General features: G+C 38.7%; 2 protein-coding genes across 7 annotated transcripts in view; both read right to left on the reverse strand.

Moving 5' to 3' along the window:
* CTNNA2 (catenin alpha 2) overlaps window positions 1-15,963 on the reverse strand; it is a 1,115,489-nt gene that overhangs the window by 945,153 nt on the left and 154,373 nt on the right. The window lies entirely within an intron of this gene.
* On the reverse strand, window positions 1,001-1,186 carry LOC108396235 (small ribosomal subunit protein uS14-like). Its single transcript, XM_037027151.2, has one exon. The coding sequence runs from the start codon at window positions 1,175-1,177 to the stop codon at window positions 1,007-1,009; it is 171 nt and encodes a 56-aa protein (XP_036883046.1). The 5' UTR covers window positions 1,178-1,186; the 3' UTR covers window positions 1,001-1,006.

Consider the following 15,963-nt stretch of genomic DNA (forward strand, 5'->3'; position numbering starts at 1 on the left):
CAAAAGGGGCCAGTAGAAAGTTTTGATGCCTATACCAACCTGGTGTCACAAATTAATTTACCTTGGCTCCTGAAGACTGATTGCTTTAGGGAAACTGATGCAGGACAAAGTATATTGTTTTTGTTCTGTATATTTAAGTCATATAATCTAAAACTGCTTTGCAGAACTAGGAGAACCAAGAAGAGCCTAAGGAGATGGATGAACGGATCTAACCTCTGAGCTATAGTTCCTCAAAGAGAGGCCGTGACCACTAGCAGCAGAGTTACCGGGGTGTGGGTGCTGGACCCAGTCCTAGGCAGGCAGGAAGTGTGCCCTGCAGGTCTTACTCCCACAGAGGATGCTTAGTTTTTGGGCTGCAAATTTTCCACGAAAATGCAAGTACGTAATGCCATAACCACTAAATTATGAAGAGCCAAGCAAGTTATCCCAAAGGCACCAAGCTACATATACAGAATTTAGTCTAAGGTTTCTTCATTAATGAATGTCATTTATTCTATTTTACTGTTAGTAATTTCTGTAACAACTTCTTCTGAAATCATATGGTTATAAACAAATAATATAATACATAAATTTCACAACTAAGAAAGAAGAGTTATATTTCTCTTACTAGTAAACTCAAAACTTGTTTTTTCATTAATATAAGATTTAGGCACCTATCCATAGGCAGTTATAGAGATGCAAATGAACAAGTACAAATCACAAAATTCATATGCATATCTATTTTATCCTACAAACACACACACAAAAAAAAAACAAGCACAAACTTGAATAAGCTCCATTTTAAATTATTTTGCTCATCTCTGATAAAACCCTAAGAAGGCTCGTCTGAATCTACATGAATTTTTACCTTTATACTTCATGATTCATTTATAGTTCAAAATCACTGAATCATTTTTTTTCACATAAAACACTCAAAACTGAAAAATTTTTATTTTCTTTACAAAGAGCTAACATTTTTTCTGTGGTGAGCAGATATATCCTGGATGATTCATTGAAGGGCGTTCACTTAGTCTAACTTAATGAAGCCAATATCCTTCGCGAACTGACGGAAACACTGGCGGCACATATTGAGGCCGTACTTCCGGATCAGACCATGCCAGTTCAAGCATACGTGGCACGAACCAGAGCCCTGGCCGAATTTTCTCGGATGGCTCCAGCAGAGCTGCTGGTGACCCATGTTGCTTTCTCGGGCACAGTACGGAAAAGACACTGGATCATTTTTAAATGTTTTATTTATGTTATGGTGCTTGGTGAACACTTTTAAAATTGTAAAATCAGTAGCACCTTTTCTTCAGGCTTTAAATCTGAGTCTTGCCAAAAGAATGAAGCCAGATAACTTCAATCCAAAACAATTAAGGTTTGGATTTTTTTATGCAAATTCAGCAACAAACATTTAGCCTAACAAGTTTAAAAGAAAATATGGTTCACTTGACAAACAGAAAGGAGATGTTAATCCAGAGATGTCCAGTCCTTAAAAATTTTTGCTCATCTGAATTTATTAAATCTCAACCTTGTAAAATAGAGGAGCAACGCTGCTTACTAGGAAGAAAAATGAAATTTAATGTCATTCCTTACTAACAAAGACCTCATGGTACTCCTCAAAGATACATTTCAGAATACACTGAGGGGGATTTTAAGAATTTTCTCTCAAAAATGCCACAGACTAGTGGGGATCTCTAAGACAAGCACTCCAAATCAACAGCCAGACAGTTAACCAGAGATTTTTTGCTAAAGTTGGATACTATTCATAAAAAAATATTTTTCCATCTGAATTGTTCATTTTACCACATTACATTCCATGTTACCTGTATATATTGGGCCTACTCATTTGCATGCAAACCATGTCTATATTCATGATGTTAAGTAGAAAGTGAAGGTTCAGAATCATGTAATCATGTCTTAAGAGACACTTTCATTTGAAATAAAAAGAATTTGAGGCAAAGGATTCTGACACAGGTGTCAAGCTGACTAGTCTGAACAGATCAGTTCAATGTTTCATTTGCTAATAATACACTAACAATACTTGTGGACATTTATGGATAGTTCTTTTGCTTATCTCATTTAGTTCTCCAAACCCACTGATGTATCTGCTCTGGTACCACTACCCTTATATGAAAGGAAAGAGAGACTTAGACAACTTAAGAAGATTTTGGGCACCAGCTGGATATTGTGCCTCCACCCCCTTTGCCTTTCTTTCAGAATCCAAATATTGAGATGTTGCACCTTAAGGACTGATCATCTTATTTTCTTGAGATTTGTCTGATACTCCAATCTAAGGGAATTATCAATGGAAAAATGCTAAATGAAAGTATGACTGGAGCTCTGGATTTCTGGGGGTGTGGGGGGAGATGGCAGCATGAGAAGTGAGGCAGAAATCTTCTCCCAAAACCATGTATAACACAAAAATACAGCAAATACAACTAAACCTGAAACAGTGACCAGAAAGAAGACTGCATTCAGATGGCTTACATATGGGGAAAAGAGAAGACCTCACGGAAAAGGGTAAAGTAGCAAAGCCACGATCCAGTGGGACACAAGACCTCCCCCAACCCCAGCTCACTAGTGAGAGGAAAAGAAAATGAACAGGGAGGGGATGGAAGTTGCAGACTGCTAAATACTCAACCCTGGAGATTTACTCCAGGAGCATAGACCCATATTACACGGTGCCCTGGAGATTGGGGGGGTTGGAAAGCAGGGACAAGTGGAATACTCAGAGAGACTGTAATTCCAGCTGCTTGTGGAGAACAAGCACCCACAAGGGGCTGCCCTGGGACAAAAGAAAGGTAGGCACTTTGAAAGACTTCCCAACAGTGAGAGGGCTGTTAAAGGGGAAGGATTACACAAAGCTTGCTGCTCAGGAGAAAGGACAAGTGGACAAAATCATCCTGGTACACTCTGCCCAGCAGGTTGGGAACTTTCAGGAGCTTCAGGCACTCCATCCTCCTGGCTGGCAATGCCACCTTGAGGCCCACCACCACAATACTGTAGCCTGCCACTCCTTCCCCCCAGCCGGCACCTGCTCACAAACCTGCTGCTCCCACCATCATACCAGTCCAGCTGGAAGACAGCTCTGCCCACAGCAGCTGCAGGGGTGTAATGCAGAGGCTGCTTCCTGCATGCTAAGCCCACTGGCAATGGCAGTGGAGACAGGCACTGAAGCTAGGAAGCAGGAAAGAGCTCTTTCCTCCCAGCAGGCACAGGCACTGCTCACCTGTGACCCACACCATCTCTCCAGGGACTGGGCAGCTACAGAAGGTAGAACTCCTGAAAAAGTTATCATTCCATATTATTCAGTAGAAATGAAACAGCAAAAGAACTTTACTCAATCTGAAATCCCTCAAACACCAAAAAGAGGGCTCAATAAGACTGAAATCACTAATCTTCCTGAAAAAGGATTAAAAAATAAAAGTCATAAGCATGCTAATGGAGCTACAGACAAATATTCAAATTTTTGAAGGGACAAATTCAGAAGGGAGATAGACAACATAAAAATATAGTGGCTGAAATGAAACATACAATGTGGAGATTTAAAAGCAAATCAGATGAGGTGGAGCAGACAGGAAATGGAACAGAAATTAGAGAACACAAATACAAAGAAGCTGAGGCAGAGAGATGAAAAAGGATCTCTAGAAATGAAAAAATGAGAAGACAACTCTGTGACCAATCCAAACGGAACAATATTTACATTGAAGGGGTACCAGAAGAAGAAGAAAAATAAAAAGGGATAGAAAGTCTCTTTGAGGAAATAATAGCTGAAAATGTTCCCAATCTGGGGAAGAAACTAGTCTTGCAGGCCATGGAAGCACACAGATCCCAATACAAGGGACCCAAGGAAAACAACACCAAGACATATAATAACTAATATGGCAAAGATCAAGGACAAGGGCAGACTAAAAGCAGCCAGAGAGAGAAAAAAGATCACGTACAAAGGAAAGACCATCAGGCTATCATCGGACTGCTAAGCAGAAAATGTACAGGACAGAATGTAGTGGCATGATATATTTAATGCAATGAAAAAGAAGGGCCTCCAACCAAGAATAGCCCACCCAGTAATACTATCATTAAAATTTGAAGGAGGGATGAAACAATTCCCAGATAAGAAACAGTTGAGGAAATTTATCTCCCACAAACCATCTCTACAGGATATTTTGAAGGGACTGCTCTAGATGGAAGTGCCCCTAAGACTAAATAGCTGTCACCAGAGAAAATAAAACCACAGCAAAGGAAGTAGATCATCTATACACTAACAAAATGCAGAATTAAATAAGCTACCCACAAAGTCAGTCAAGGGAAACACACAGAGTACAGCATATGAAACCTAACATATTAAGAGTGGAGGAGGAAGAAAAAGAAGGGGGAGGAAAAAGAATCAACAGACTATGTTTATAATAGCATAAGTGAGTAAAGGTAGACTGCTAGATAGTAAAGAGGCTGCCCATGAAACTTTGGTAACCAAAAATCTAAACCCTGCAATGGAAATAAGCATAAATCTATCAACAATCACCCTGAATGTAAATCAACTGAATGCACCAATCAAAAGACAGAGAGTTACAGAATGGATGAAAAAGCAAGACCTATCTATATACTACCTACAAGGGACTCATTTCAAACCCAAAGACATACACAGACTAAAAGTGAACGGATAGAAAAAGGTATTTCATACAAATAATAAGGAGAAAAAAGGAGTTGCAGAACATGTATCAGATAAAATAGACTTCAAAACAAAGAAAGTAACAAGAGAAAAAGAAGGGCATTATATAATGATAAAAGGGCCAGCCCAAGAAGAGGATATAACCATTATAAATATCTATGCATCCAACACAAGAGCACCCAAATATGTACAACAAATACTAACAGAATTAAAGGGGGAAATAAAATGCAATGTATTCATTTTAGGAGACTTCAACACACCACTCACTCAAAAAGACAAATCAATTAGTCAGAAAACAAGTAAGGAGACAGAGGCACTGAAAAATACTTTACAACAGATGTACCTAACAGACATCTACAGATCACTCCACCCAAAAGCAGCAGGATACACATTCTTCTCAAGTGCACATGGAACATTTTGAAGAATAGATCACATGCTAGACCACAAAAAGAGCCACAGTTAATTGAAAAAGATTGAAATTATACCTACCAATTTCTCAGATCATAAAGGTATGAAACTAGAAATAAATTGTACAAAGAAAACAAAAGGCTCACAAACACATGGAGGCTTAACAACATGCTCCTAAATAATCAATGGATCAATGACCAAATTCAAACAGAGATCAAGCAATATATGTAGACAAATGACAACAACAGCTCAACAACACAACTTCTGTGGGATGGAGTGAAGGCCATTCAAGGAGAAAAGTATAGAGCAATACAGGCCTATCTCAAGAAAGAAGAAAAATTCCAAATGAATAGTCTAAATTCTTAATTAATGAAACTAGAAAAAGAAGAACAAATGAGGCCAATGTCAGTAAAAGGATGGACATAATAAAGATCAGAGGAAATGAATAAATTGAGAAGAATAAAATAATACAAAGAATCAATGAAACCAGAAGCTGGTTCTTTGAGAAAATGAACAAAATACATTAACCGCTAGCCAGATTATCAATAAAAAAAGAGAAGCTACAAACATAAGCAGATTCAGAAATGAGAAAGGAAAATCACTAAGGACACCACAGAAATACAAAGACATATTAGAGAATACTAAGAAAAAGTATATGCTAACAAACTGGATAATCTAGAAGAAATGGACGACTTTCCAGAAAAACACTACCTTCAAGGACTGACCCAGGATGAAATGGAAAACCTGAAAAGACCAATTACCAGAAATGAAATTGATTATGTAATCAAAAAACTATCTAGGAACAAACACATTGGACCAGATGGCTTCACTGTTGAATTTTATCAAACATTTAGTGAAGACTTAATACCCATCCTCCTTAAAGTTTTACAAAAAGAGGAGGGAAATCTTCCAAACTCATTCTATGAAGCCAGCATCACTCTAATACCAAAATCAGACACCACAAAAAAAGAAAACTACAGACCAATATTCCTGATGAACATACATGCAAAAATACTCAAAAAATATTAGCAAAATGAATTCAAAAATACATCAAAAAGATAATGCATCATAATCAGGTGTGATTTATTCCAGGGATGCAAAGATGGTACAATATTCAAAAATCCATCAACATCATCCACCACATCAACAACAAAAAAGACAAAATCACATCATCATCTGAACAGATCCTCAAAAAGCATTTGACAAAATTCAACATGCATTCATGATAAAACTCTCAACAAAATGGGTAGAGAGGGCAAGTACCTCAACATAATAAAGGCCATATACAATAAACCCATAGCCAACAAAAGCTGAAAGTTTTCCTCTAAGATTGCAAACAAGAAAAGGATGCCTATTCTCCCCACTTCTATTCAACATAGTATTAGAGGTCCTAGCCATGGCAATCAGACAACACAAAGAAATAAAAGGCATCCAGATTGGCAATGAAGAGGTTAAGCTGTCACTGTTTGCAGATGACATGATATTGCACATAAAACACCCTAAAGAATCCACTCTAAAACTACTAGAACTAATAACTGAATTCAGCAAAGTTTCAGTATAAAAAATTAATACACAGAAATCTGCTGCATTCCTATATACTAATGATGAACTAGCAGAAAGAGAAATTAGGAAAACAATTTCATTTAATATCACATCTAAAAGAATAAAATACCTAGGAATAACCTAACCAAGGAGGTGAAAGACATATATCCTGAAAACTACAAGACACTCATGAGAGATATTGAAGAAAACACCAACAAATGGAAATACAGCCCATGCTTATGGATAAGAAGAATTAATATTGTTAAAATGGCCATTCTGCCTAAAGCAATCTACAGATTCAATGCAATATCTATGAAAACATAAACAGCATTCTTGAATGAACTAGAACAAATAGATATCAAATGCGTATGGAACTGCAAAAGACTCTGAATAGCCAAAGCAATCCTGAGAAGGAAGAATAAACATCAGGGGATTATGCTCCCCAAATTCAAGCTCTACTACAAAGCCACAGTAATCAAGACAATTGTGTACTGGCACAAGAACAGATGGGTAGATGAACACAATAGACTGTAGAGTCCAGATATAAACCCAAGCGTACATGGCCAACTAATATACAATAAAGGAGCCATGGATATACAATGGGGAAATGACAGTTTCTTCAACAACTGGACAGTACATGCAAGAGAATGAAACTGGATTACTGTCTAACCCCATACACTAAAGTAAACTCAAAATGGATCAAAGATCTGAATGTAAGTCATGAAACCATAAAACTCTTAGAAGAAAACATAGGCAAAACTCTCTTGAATACAAACATGAGCAACTTTTTCTTGAACACATCTCCTTGGGCAAGGGAAACAAAATAAAAAATGAACAAACAGTTCTACCTCAAGCTAAAAATCTTCTGTACAGCAAAGGACTCCATCAGTAGAACAAAAATGCATCCTAAAGTATGGGAGAATATATTCAGAAATGACATAACCGGTAAAGGGTTAACATCCAAAATAAATCAAGAGCTCACACACCTCAACACCCAAAAAGCAAATAACAGAAATGAAAAATGGATCTGAACAGACACTTCTCCAAAGAAATTAAGATGGCCAACAAGCACATGTAAAGGTGCTCCACATCGCTAATTATCAGGGCAATGCAGATTAAAACCACAATGAGATATCACCTCACAACAGTTAGGATGGCCAAGATCCAAATGACAAGTAACACCAGTGCTGGCGAGATGAGGATAAAGGGGAACCCTCCTACACTACTGGTAGGAACATAAATAAGTTCAACCATTGTTGAAAGAAATATGGAGGTTCATCAATAAACTAAAAATAGAAATACCATTTGACCCAGGAATTCTACTCCTAGTCATTTACCCAAAGAAAACAAGATCACAGATTGAAAAAGATATATGTACCCCTATGTTCATTGAAGAACTATTTACAATACCAAAACATGGAAGCAACCTAAGTGTCCATCAATAGATGAATGGATAAAGAAGAGACGATACATATGCACAATGGAATATTATTCAGCCATATAAAGAAAACAAATCCTACCATTTGCAACAACATGGATGTAGCTAGAGGGTATTATGCTCAGTGAAATAAGCCAATGGGAGAAAGACAAGTATCAAATGATATTACTCATTTGTGGAGAATAACAACAAAGCAAAACTGAAGGAACAAAACAGCAGCAGACTCAGACTCTAAGAAGGGACTAGTGTTTACCAAAGGGAAAGGACGTGGGGAGGGCAGATGTGGAGGCATGGAGAAGGGGATAAAGGGGTATTATGAACAGCACACATAATGTAGTGGGGTCATACGGAAGGCAGTATAGTACAGAGAAGACAAGTAGTGACTCTATAGCATCTTATTATGCTGATGGACAGTGAAGGCAACAGGGTATGTTGTGGGGGGAGGACTTGATAATATGGATGAATGTAGTAATTATAATCACATGTGAAACCTTCATAAGATTGTATATCAATGATACCTTAATAAAACTAAATAAACAAATAAAAAGAAATCTTAAGTACCTTGTGCAGAAATCAGAGCTCAGATTTGAATGCATCTCCATATGACACCAAAAGGTATACACTTAAAGGCTATGCTGATGTGGTCTATCTAGAGGTCTCTATAATAACAGAAAGGGAGGCTTTGCAAAAGTGGGGAAGGCTTCAGACAGAAATTATCTTCAAGTACTGCATTTGGGGCTGGGGGTAGGAAAGAGTATCTTGTAACACATGGACAGAAAAGTGATAGATGGGATGGTACAAGTAGATCTGCAAAATCCCCCCTCTGAGGTATGTTGGAGGTGTGTGTGTGTGTGTGTGCGTATATGTATGCATGTATGTATTTAATGTCTCTAGTTACTTCCTCTCATATTGCTACTCTGGAGCTCTGTGGTGCCTAATGCCCTGCCTCTGCTCAAACACCCATTCAGAGAAGTGAGCAGGGTGTCTGCATGTGCAAAGCTTTGCCCTGATCAAAAAGTCAGCCTCCCTCTTTTCAGAATTTTACAATGAAACCCTGGCAACAGTAGCAGTAATGATACTTCACGTTCATGTTGACCATTCAGATTTCAAAAAACACCGTTAGAGGAAATACTTACATCAAGAATGTCCTACTATGAAAATTTTCATAAAACTCTTTTGAACCCATAACATGTATTTGACGAAATGTGGTTCACAGTGGCCTCCCTGGTGCCCCATGTAGTTCCTGATGCTACAAGAATTCCAGGGTCTCTGGGACAAGTTCCTGCCTCCCAATAGCTCGGACTCTTGGTAGGGCACATTCAAGGACAAGTCTTCATTTTAGGCATACAGTCCTTTTTTATTTTTGTCTTTTACAAAATTGCTGTTCTGTACTTCTGTGAACTCTGCTCAAGGTGGAAATAAGATAAGAAATGCAAGTACATCAGAAGGACCATCTGTCCCTTTCCCTCCTGTGAGGTCACTGGCAGAGCACAAGCACCTTCAGTAGAAAGTGCCCTTTGTTGATTGACCTCAAACTAAAAATAAAATTCAGAGAAACTATCTCTTCACTATAAAAGAATTAGTTGGATCTATAGTGTAACTTTCATGAAAGAAAAGAGATACTCAGGGAAGGTAAATCTCTAAATCCCTGAGACTTTATGTTTCCTTCATTTGCTGTCTGATTTATAACAACACCAAAACCAAGAACTTTCATGGCAAAAGTGGCTGCCAAGTGGCAATAAGAGTCAGTCCAAAAGTAAGAATGACAACAACATTTCCAAAACAGGACTGTTTTCACATTGCTTTCTCTTCTACTCTTTCTGTTCATCCTCTTTTCTCAGTTTGTTACCAAACATTCTAGTTACAGAACCTTCAAGTTTTAAGAGTTAATGTAGAAAGACCCTAATCTGGATGCAAAAGTGGGCCCAGGAGTGCCACGCCATAGAGATTATCTCTGTATTTTGATAGGGGGTCGGAGAAGAAGGCACAAGAGAACCCTTCTTCACACCATCTCACCTGACAGGAAACTCACTCACAACGAGGAGCCCTCACACACCCACTGTCCCCTCCCACTTTCCCTGCACACACCTCAAAGGAGTTTTTGCACATCGATGATGAAGTAGGAAAGAGCGGCTCAAGGACATTGAAAGAGGTGAAGCACAAGGAAAAGCAGAAGGCATCAATGTAGCAGAGCCACACACTAACCGGCCTGCGTAGTCAGCTGCCACAGGGCGGAACCAAAACCCACCTGGACGCAGAGCACCAGGGAGGCCTGCCCAGGACCACAGCATGGGGTGGGAACTCCAGCTTGGTGGGGCTCCCGGCTCCACGTGGAGGCGCAGGACGCGTGGGATCAGAAGCCTGAGCCAGAACCTGCGCGTGACCTGTCACTGTGAACACATGAGTCCCCTGGGACCCGGCAAGGGCAAGTCTTGGGGCTGTGGGGGGAGGGGGAAGGCAGCAGAGTGAGGAGCAAGGAGAGATGTCAACTCAGCCACGAGTGGGAGCTTTCTCATGAATACACACCATTCGTCCTATCTCTCAGGCTACTATGGCCCAAGGCCTACCACCGCTGTGCTCAGTCTCACCTTCTTCCAGACGTGAACTCAGTGCTGCGCCCATCTTCTCCAGCAGCGGGCACCCACAGGAGCCCTGAGCTGTAGTTTCCTTCTTTAGTCAGTCTAGTCTTTCAAAGATTCTTCAGAATTCCTGCTCCACCGAAAATCTTCAAACATGCTCTTGAGCTCAGCTATGTAATTATCAAGATTACTTATTCATTTAAAATATATTTTCTATCATTTCCAGGATTTTGATGCAGGAATGGGAGGCTGCAGCATGTCCTCAATCTGCCACTGCGAAATAAAAGCCAACTGGCCAGTTCAGCAGGGACCAGCCCGCGCTGAGAGCTGTAGACAAGCTGGGTCAGTGCGCATCCCTCCGGGGTCCTCCTGTCCAGAGGACGCTGAGGGTGAGATACCTGACTAATACCCTGATGCTTCATAAACCCCCAGACCTTAGATGTAACTCCTGTGGAACATAGGAGGAATCTGGAAATCAACTAAGAATATGTTTCTTCCTCTCCAATGGAATAAAGGCTTAAAATAGAAGTTACATTTAGTTATAGAAAAGTGAAGTTGCATTTTTTTATATCCTCCTAAAGGTAACAGAGTCAAAATTACTCATACATTTGTTCATTCTAGAAATTTTTGAGTAAGTGCTATCTACTATGTGTCAAACACTGTTCCAAGCCCCCAAAAACAACATGATAAAATAGACATCCAAGTCTCCTGACTTCTGTCTAGTTTCTTTAATAATGGGTCCCAAGAAGTGCCTTGTCTTTCATAACGTAATTGAATATTTTGATAAAGAAGAAGAAGAAACACTCAGTGCTTAAAAATAATTTGAAAATAAAATTTTGATCTAAAGCTTCATTTTATGCATGTTTTAGCAGTCACATTAAGGTGTGCTTGCTTTTTATAAGCTGCAGAGCAATGATATAATTCCTAAGCCCCAAACCACTTTTCCAAGTCATATCTAGAATCTGCCTTTTCTTAACAGAAAATTTGTTTCAACTTTGCCTAGATGCTTTCTACACCCTCTTGGCCAGATTCCTAAGCCTACAGTATTCTAAGAAGAAATATGGATTATCCACAGCAATAAAATTAGGTTGTATTAATTTTTTTTTGCAGTTTGAATCAATACCAATTATATACCTTCAGTTCTCTTCATTATTGTAATGGCTTCTATTCAAACATTAGGTAACTATTTCTTCCATTTTTCAGCTAAAAGCAAATTGTGAAGAAATCAATTCAGTCTTGGAACTTTCATTCACGACATTTATTGAATCCCCAAAGTTTATATCACAGAATAGGTGCTCATTATTTCAACTGATCTATAAGATACAAAACTGAAAATAATTCCCTAATAATACCCCCAGCTTGTTATTTTTTAAAAACACAACTATTGTCCCCTACAAGATAGTTAAAAATAAGAAAGTTGATGTTAGTATGTTCTGTTAACTAGAATCATCCAAAACAGCATTAGCAAAAGTGCCTGATAAATAGTCCCTGTGTTACTTGTACACAAAACTTAAACTCAACTGACAATAAAATAGAGTAATTTTGGAAAACAGCTCCCAGAGCCAAGTGCTTTTAGGGACTGGGGACTATTTCCTGAATTTCATCTGTGGTTGCCAATAATAAAAAAATGTCAAGTGAAAATAGTTTAGCATTCTTAACCAGTAGTTCGGTGGCATTAACCACATTCAGATCTTATCTCATCAGCCATCCCCCTCATAGATTTTTCCTATGTCCTATTAAAAGCAAATAGGAGATCATGGTAACATCAGAAGTGGGTACAACCACAGGCTAGAGAGCTTACAAATCATTTTAAAAAATGTTCCCTACTTATCCAGTATGGTTTTCTCATTGTTATGGTGATTTACTATAGGTCATGCCACTTAACAATATCTCATCCACTGTTTCCTGCCCTCTGAGTTATTTGAAAAGTGGTACATTCATGGGCTAGACAAAAGCAGACAAAGGCAGTCCATACGAGATAGGGCAGGGACACGGGACAAGCATCATTATTAACTTTTCCTGCCTATGATGAAAAAAGCTGAGTGTAAACAGTATAGTAAGAACAGGAGTGACCCTATCTTAAGGCGAAGATTCCATAAAAAAAAAACAACAACACGGAGTTAGGAGGTAAGATTCCTAACATATTCTTTGGTAACCAGACAATAGCCCACCCTATATTAAGGCAGGGCAAGCAGTCTTAACTGATATGCTCCTTGTGCTTGAGGGTAACCACTGTCTTGGAGGAGAATCAGATAAATAAACTCCTTGTGTTAAGTTTATCTTACAGAACTATCTAGAGGACTGACTGTGAATGAGGACATAGTGTGCTTCACTGGAGACAGACATCATGAGACCACATGTCAAGCCTGCACCATTACCCCACCGCCCCACAGCCCTTTGCCCCATTCTTGAAAGCCTTAAAAGACAGAATCCCCAACTTTTCAGTGCAACTCCTCTCTGGGGAAGCCCGCACTCCCTTTTAAGAGTATACTTTTAAATAAAGCTTTCTCAATGCTCAAATTATTGTGTTTTGTCGCTTTGCTATTTCATTTTTTTTCCAAGTCTTCACTCTGTCTCCACTTTCCTCCTGATAAGAAGGGAGGGGCTGCTAAGAGCTCTGATTTGGGTCTGCAAGTTCCCATTGCTTGGGTGACCCAGATAGAACTGCAGCGGCATGATCTGCTCTTTGGTAGGTAGCCTGCCTGAAAGTCTCCTTTCTCTAGGAAGTTCTCAGAATATTATCTCACTCCATCCCGTGCTCTGCAGTGGAGGGCGCAGTAGAGGCTAATCCCCATGCCATGTAGATCCAAGCAGACACTGGACACCAGGTGACCCTGGCTTTAGGAGTTGGCATGGGAATCTGCCTTAGGCCAAGAAGGAATTCAACGAACTTTCCCTCTTTCCCTCTGCACTTTTCTATTCTCAACTGCCTGCAAGGCAGCTGCCATACCCTGCCACACTCGTTTTAATGAGCTCCTTCTGTACCACACACTCGCCTGACCTGCTCAAGAATTCTTTCTCATTTAGAGTCAAGAACCCTCCCTCATCCAGGTTGAGGTTGCCCCCAGTGCACAGGGAGAGACCCCCAGACGCAGCTGCCCAAACGTATGATGCACATATACTGAAACTGCAGAGGTGGCACCAAACAGTGAAGATGGAAGAGGAGAGGAGTCTAGAACACAGAAACATAGTCTATGTTTCTTCTGTTGCTTCTGTCAGACAAACCAATACCTATTTGCTTCAAGAGGCTTTCTCCAGAACAGCCCATTGACATTCTAACAGCTTATGTGGAAGTCAAGGTTTCATACTCATTTGAATATAGCATTTGAATTTGAATTTGTCAGAGTGATTCAGGAACCACATGCATCAGATCACACAGTAAAGTTTAAAAACACAAATTCCCAAGTATCACTCCAAATACGTGAAATCTGAGACTCAGGAAATGGTGCCCTGAAACCTGCATTTGAACAGGCTCCCAGGTGTTCCCCTACAATCAAACATTTACAAACTACTGCCCCAAAGCATCCAACAGTGGTCTATGCATAGTTCGATAAATATGTCTCAGTTAGAGTGTGGGACACAGGAGAGAAGATCATATTCAAAAAACATGAGCATAGTGTTTGAATGTAGCTTCTTAGAAAATGAAACAAAGAACAGAGAGGCAATCTAAGGGAACAGACCAAGTAGACAAATAAAATGAAAGTGATCGTAACCACACACACAAACAAGACCAGAGAAGTAATCAGACACTCGAAAGAAATGCTGAAACACACACACACACACACACACACACACACACACACACAGAAATTGAAAAATTATGACGATGTGTTTTCTATTATAAAAGGTATAATAGCCATTCCTTTATTTACAAATTCATAAAAACTGTATTACTCTGCCAAAAAAGATGATTACTTTGTATTACTCTGTTGTAAAAGGTGATAGTAGATTTGTTTTGCAAAAACAAAACAGTTCTTTCCAGCTAACATCAATTTTTTTTAAAGAATGAAATAACTAGATATTTTCTCCTGACATATTTTATTTTGTCTAAAAAGTTATATATACTTAAGATATACAACATGATGTTTGGATATAAATATGCATAGATACAAATAATAAAGTGATTAGTACAGTTAACATATTCATCCCCCCAGTTACATTATCTTCCCAAATAGTTTCTATGTATTTGTGATAAGAACACCTGAAATCTACTCATCTAGCAGATTTCCAGTATATAATTCATCATGATTTAGTGAATTTTTATTATAATACTAAATATTAAATATTAGTATATCATTAAATACTAAATATTATTATTATTATACAATAATCATTTTGTACATCAGATCTCTAGGCTTATTCATTTAACATAACTGCAACCTAGTACCCTTTGACCAACATTTCTCAACCCCCCCTTTGCCTAACCTCTGGAACCACCATTCCACTCCCTGCTTCTACGCATTGTGACTTTTTTTGATTCCACGTAAGTGAGATCATGTGGTATTTTTTGTGTGTGTGTCTGGCTTACTTCATTTAGCATAATGTCCTCCAGATTCATGCAGGTTGTTGCAAATAGCAGAAGTTCCTTGTGTTTAAAGGTCAAATAATATCCCATTTGTGTGTGTGTGTGTGTGTGTGTGTGTGTGTGTGTGTGTGTGTGTGTGTGTATGTGTATGGCACATCTTCTTTATCTATTCATCCGATGATGGACGCTTGGTTGTTTCCATACCTTGGCTATTATAAACAATCCTGCTGTGAACATGGAGGTGCACATATCTCTTCAAGATAGTGACTTCATGTCTTTCAGATATATACCCAGAAGAGGGGTTGCTGCATCATAAGGTAGTTCTATTTTTAACTTTTTTAAAGGAACATCCCTGCTTTTTGCCATAATAGCTGTACTGGTTTACATTCCCAACAGGAGTGCACAGGAGTTCTCTTTTCTCCACATCCTGGCCAACTCTTGTTACTTTATCTCTGTGATAATATCCATCCTAACAGATGGGAGGTGGTATCTCATTATGGTTCTGATTTACATCTCCCTGACATCCTTTGTACTCTTCACGCTGTAATTTAACTGGATCCCCTGAAGAGCTATAATTCTTGTACTTTTAATACAAAGTAATGGACTTTTAATACAAATGTATTAAAATACACAAATATACCCTTTATACAAATTCATGGAAATCTAGTTTTATATTAAGAAAAAAATGAATTAAATGTAACTCTTTACTCTAAAAGTTATTTTTATATGGCTTTTATCCCCAAAAGGAAAATAACAACTTTTAAGAGATACAAATAAAGAATAATAAAGTGTATTATTGTGATGTAAAGCCAGCCAAGCA

Source organism: Manis javanica, chromosome 1, assembly GCF_040802235.1.
Source record: "Manis javanica isolate MJ-LG chromosome 1, MJ_LKY, whole genome shotgun sequence".
Lineage (NCBI taxonomy): Eukaryota > Metazoa > Chordata > Mammalia > Pholidota > Manidae > Manis > Manis javanica.

What these genes read in the sequence shown, in the direction of transcription:
- LOC108396235 (XM_037027151.2), bottom strand. Translation starts at nt 1,177, where the DNA reads ATGGGTCACCAGCAGCTCTGCTGGAGCCATCCGAGAAAATTCGGCCAG.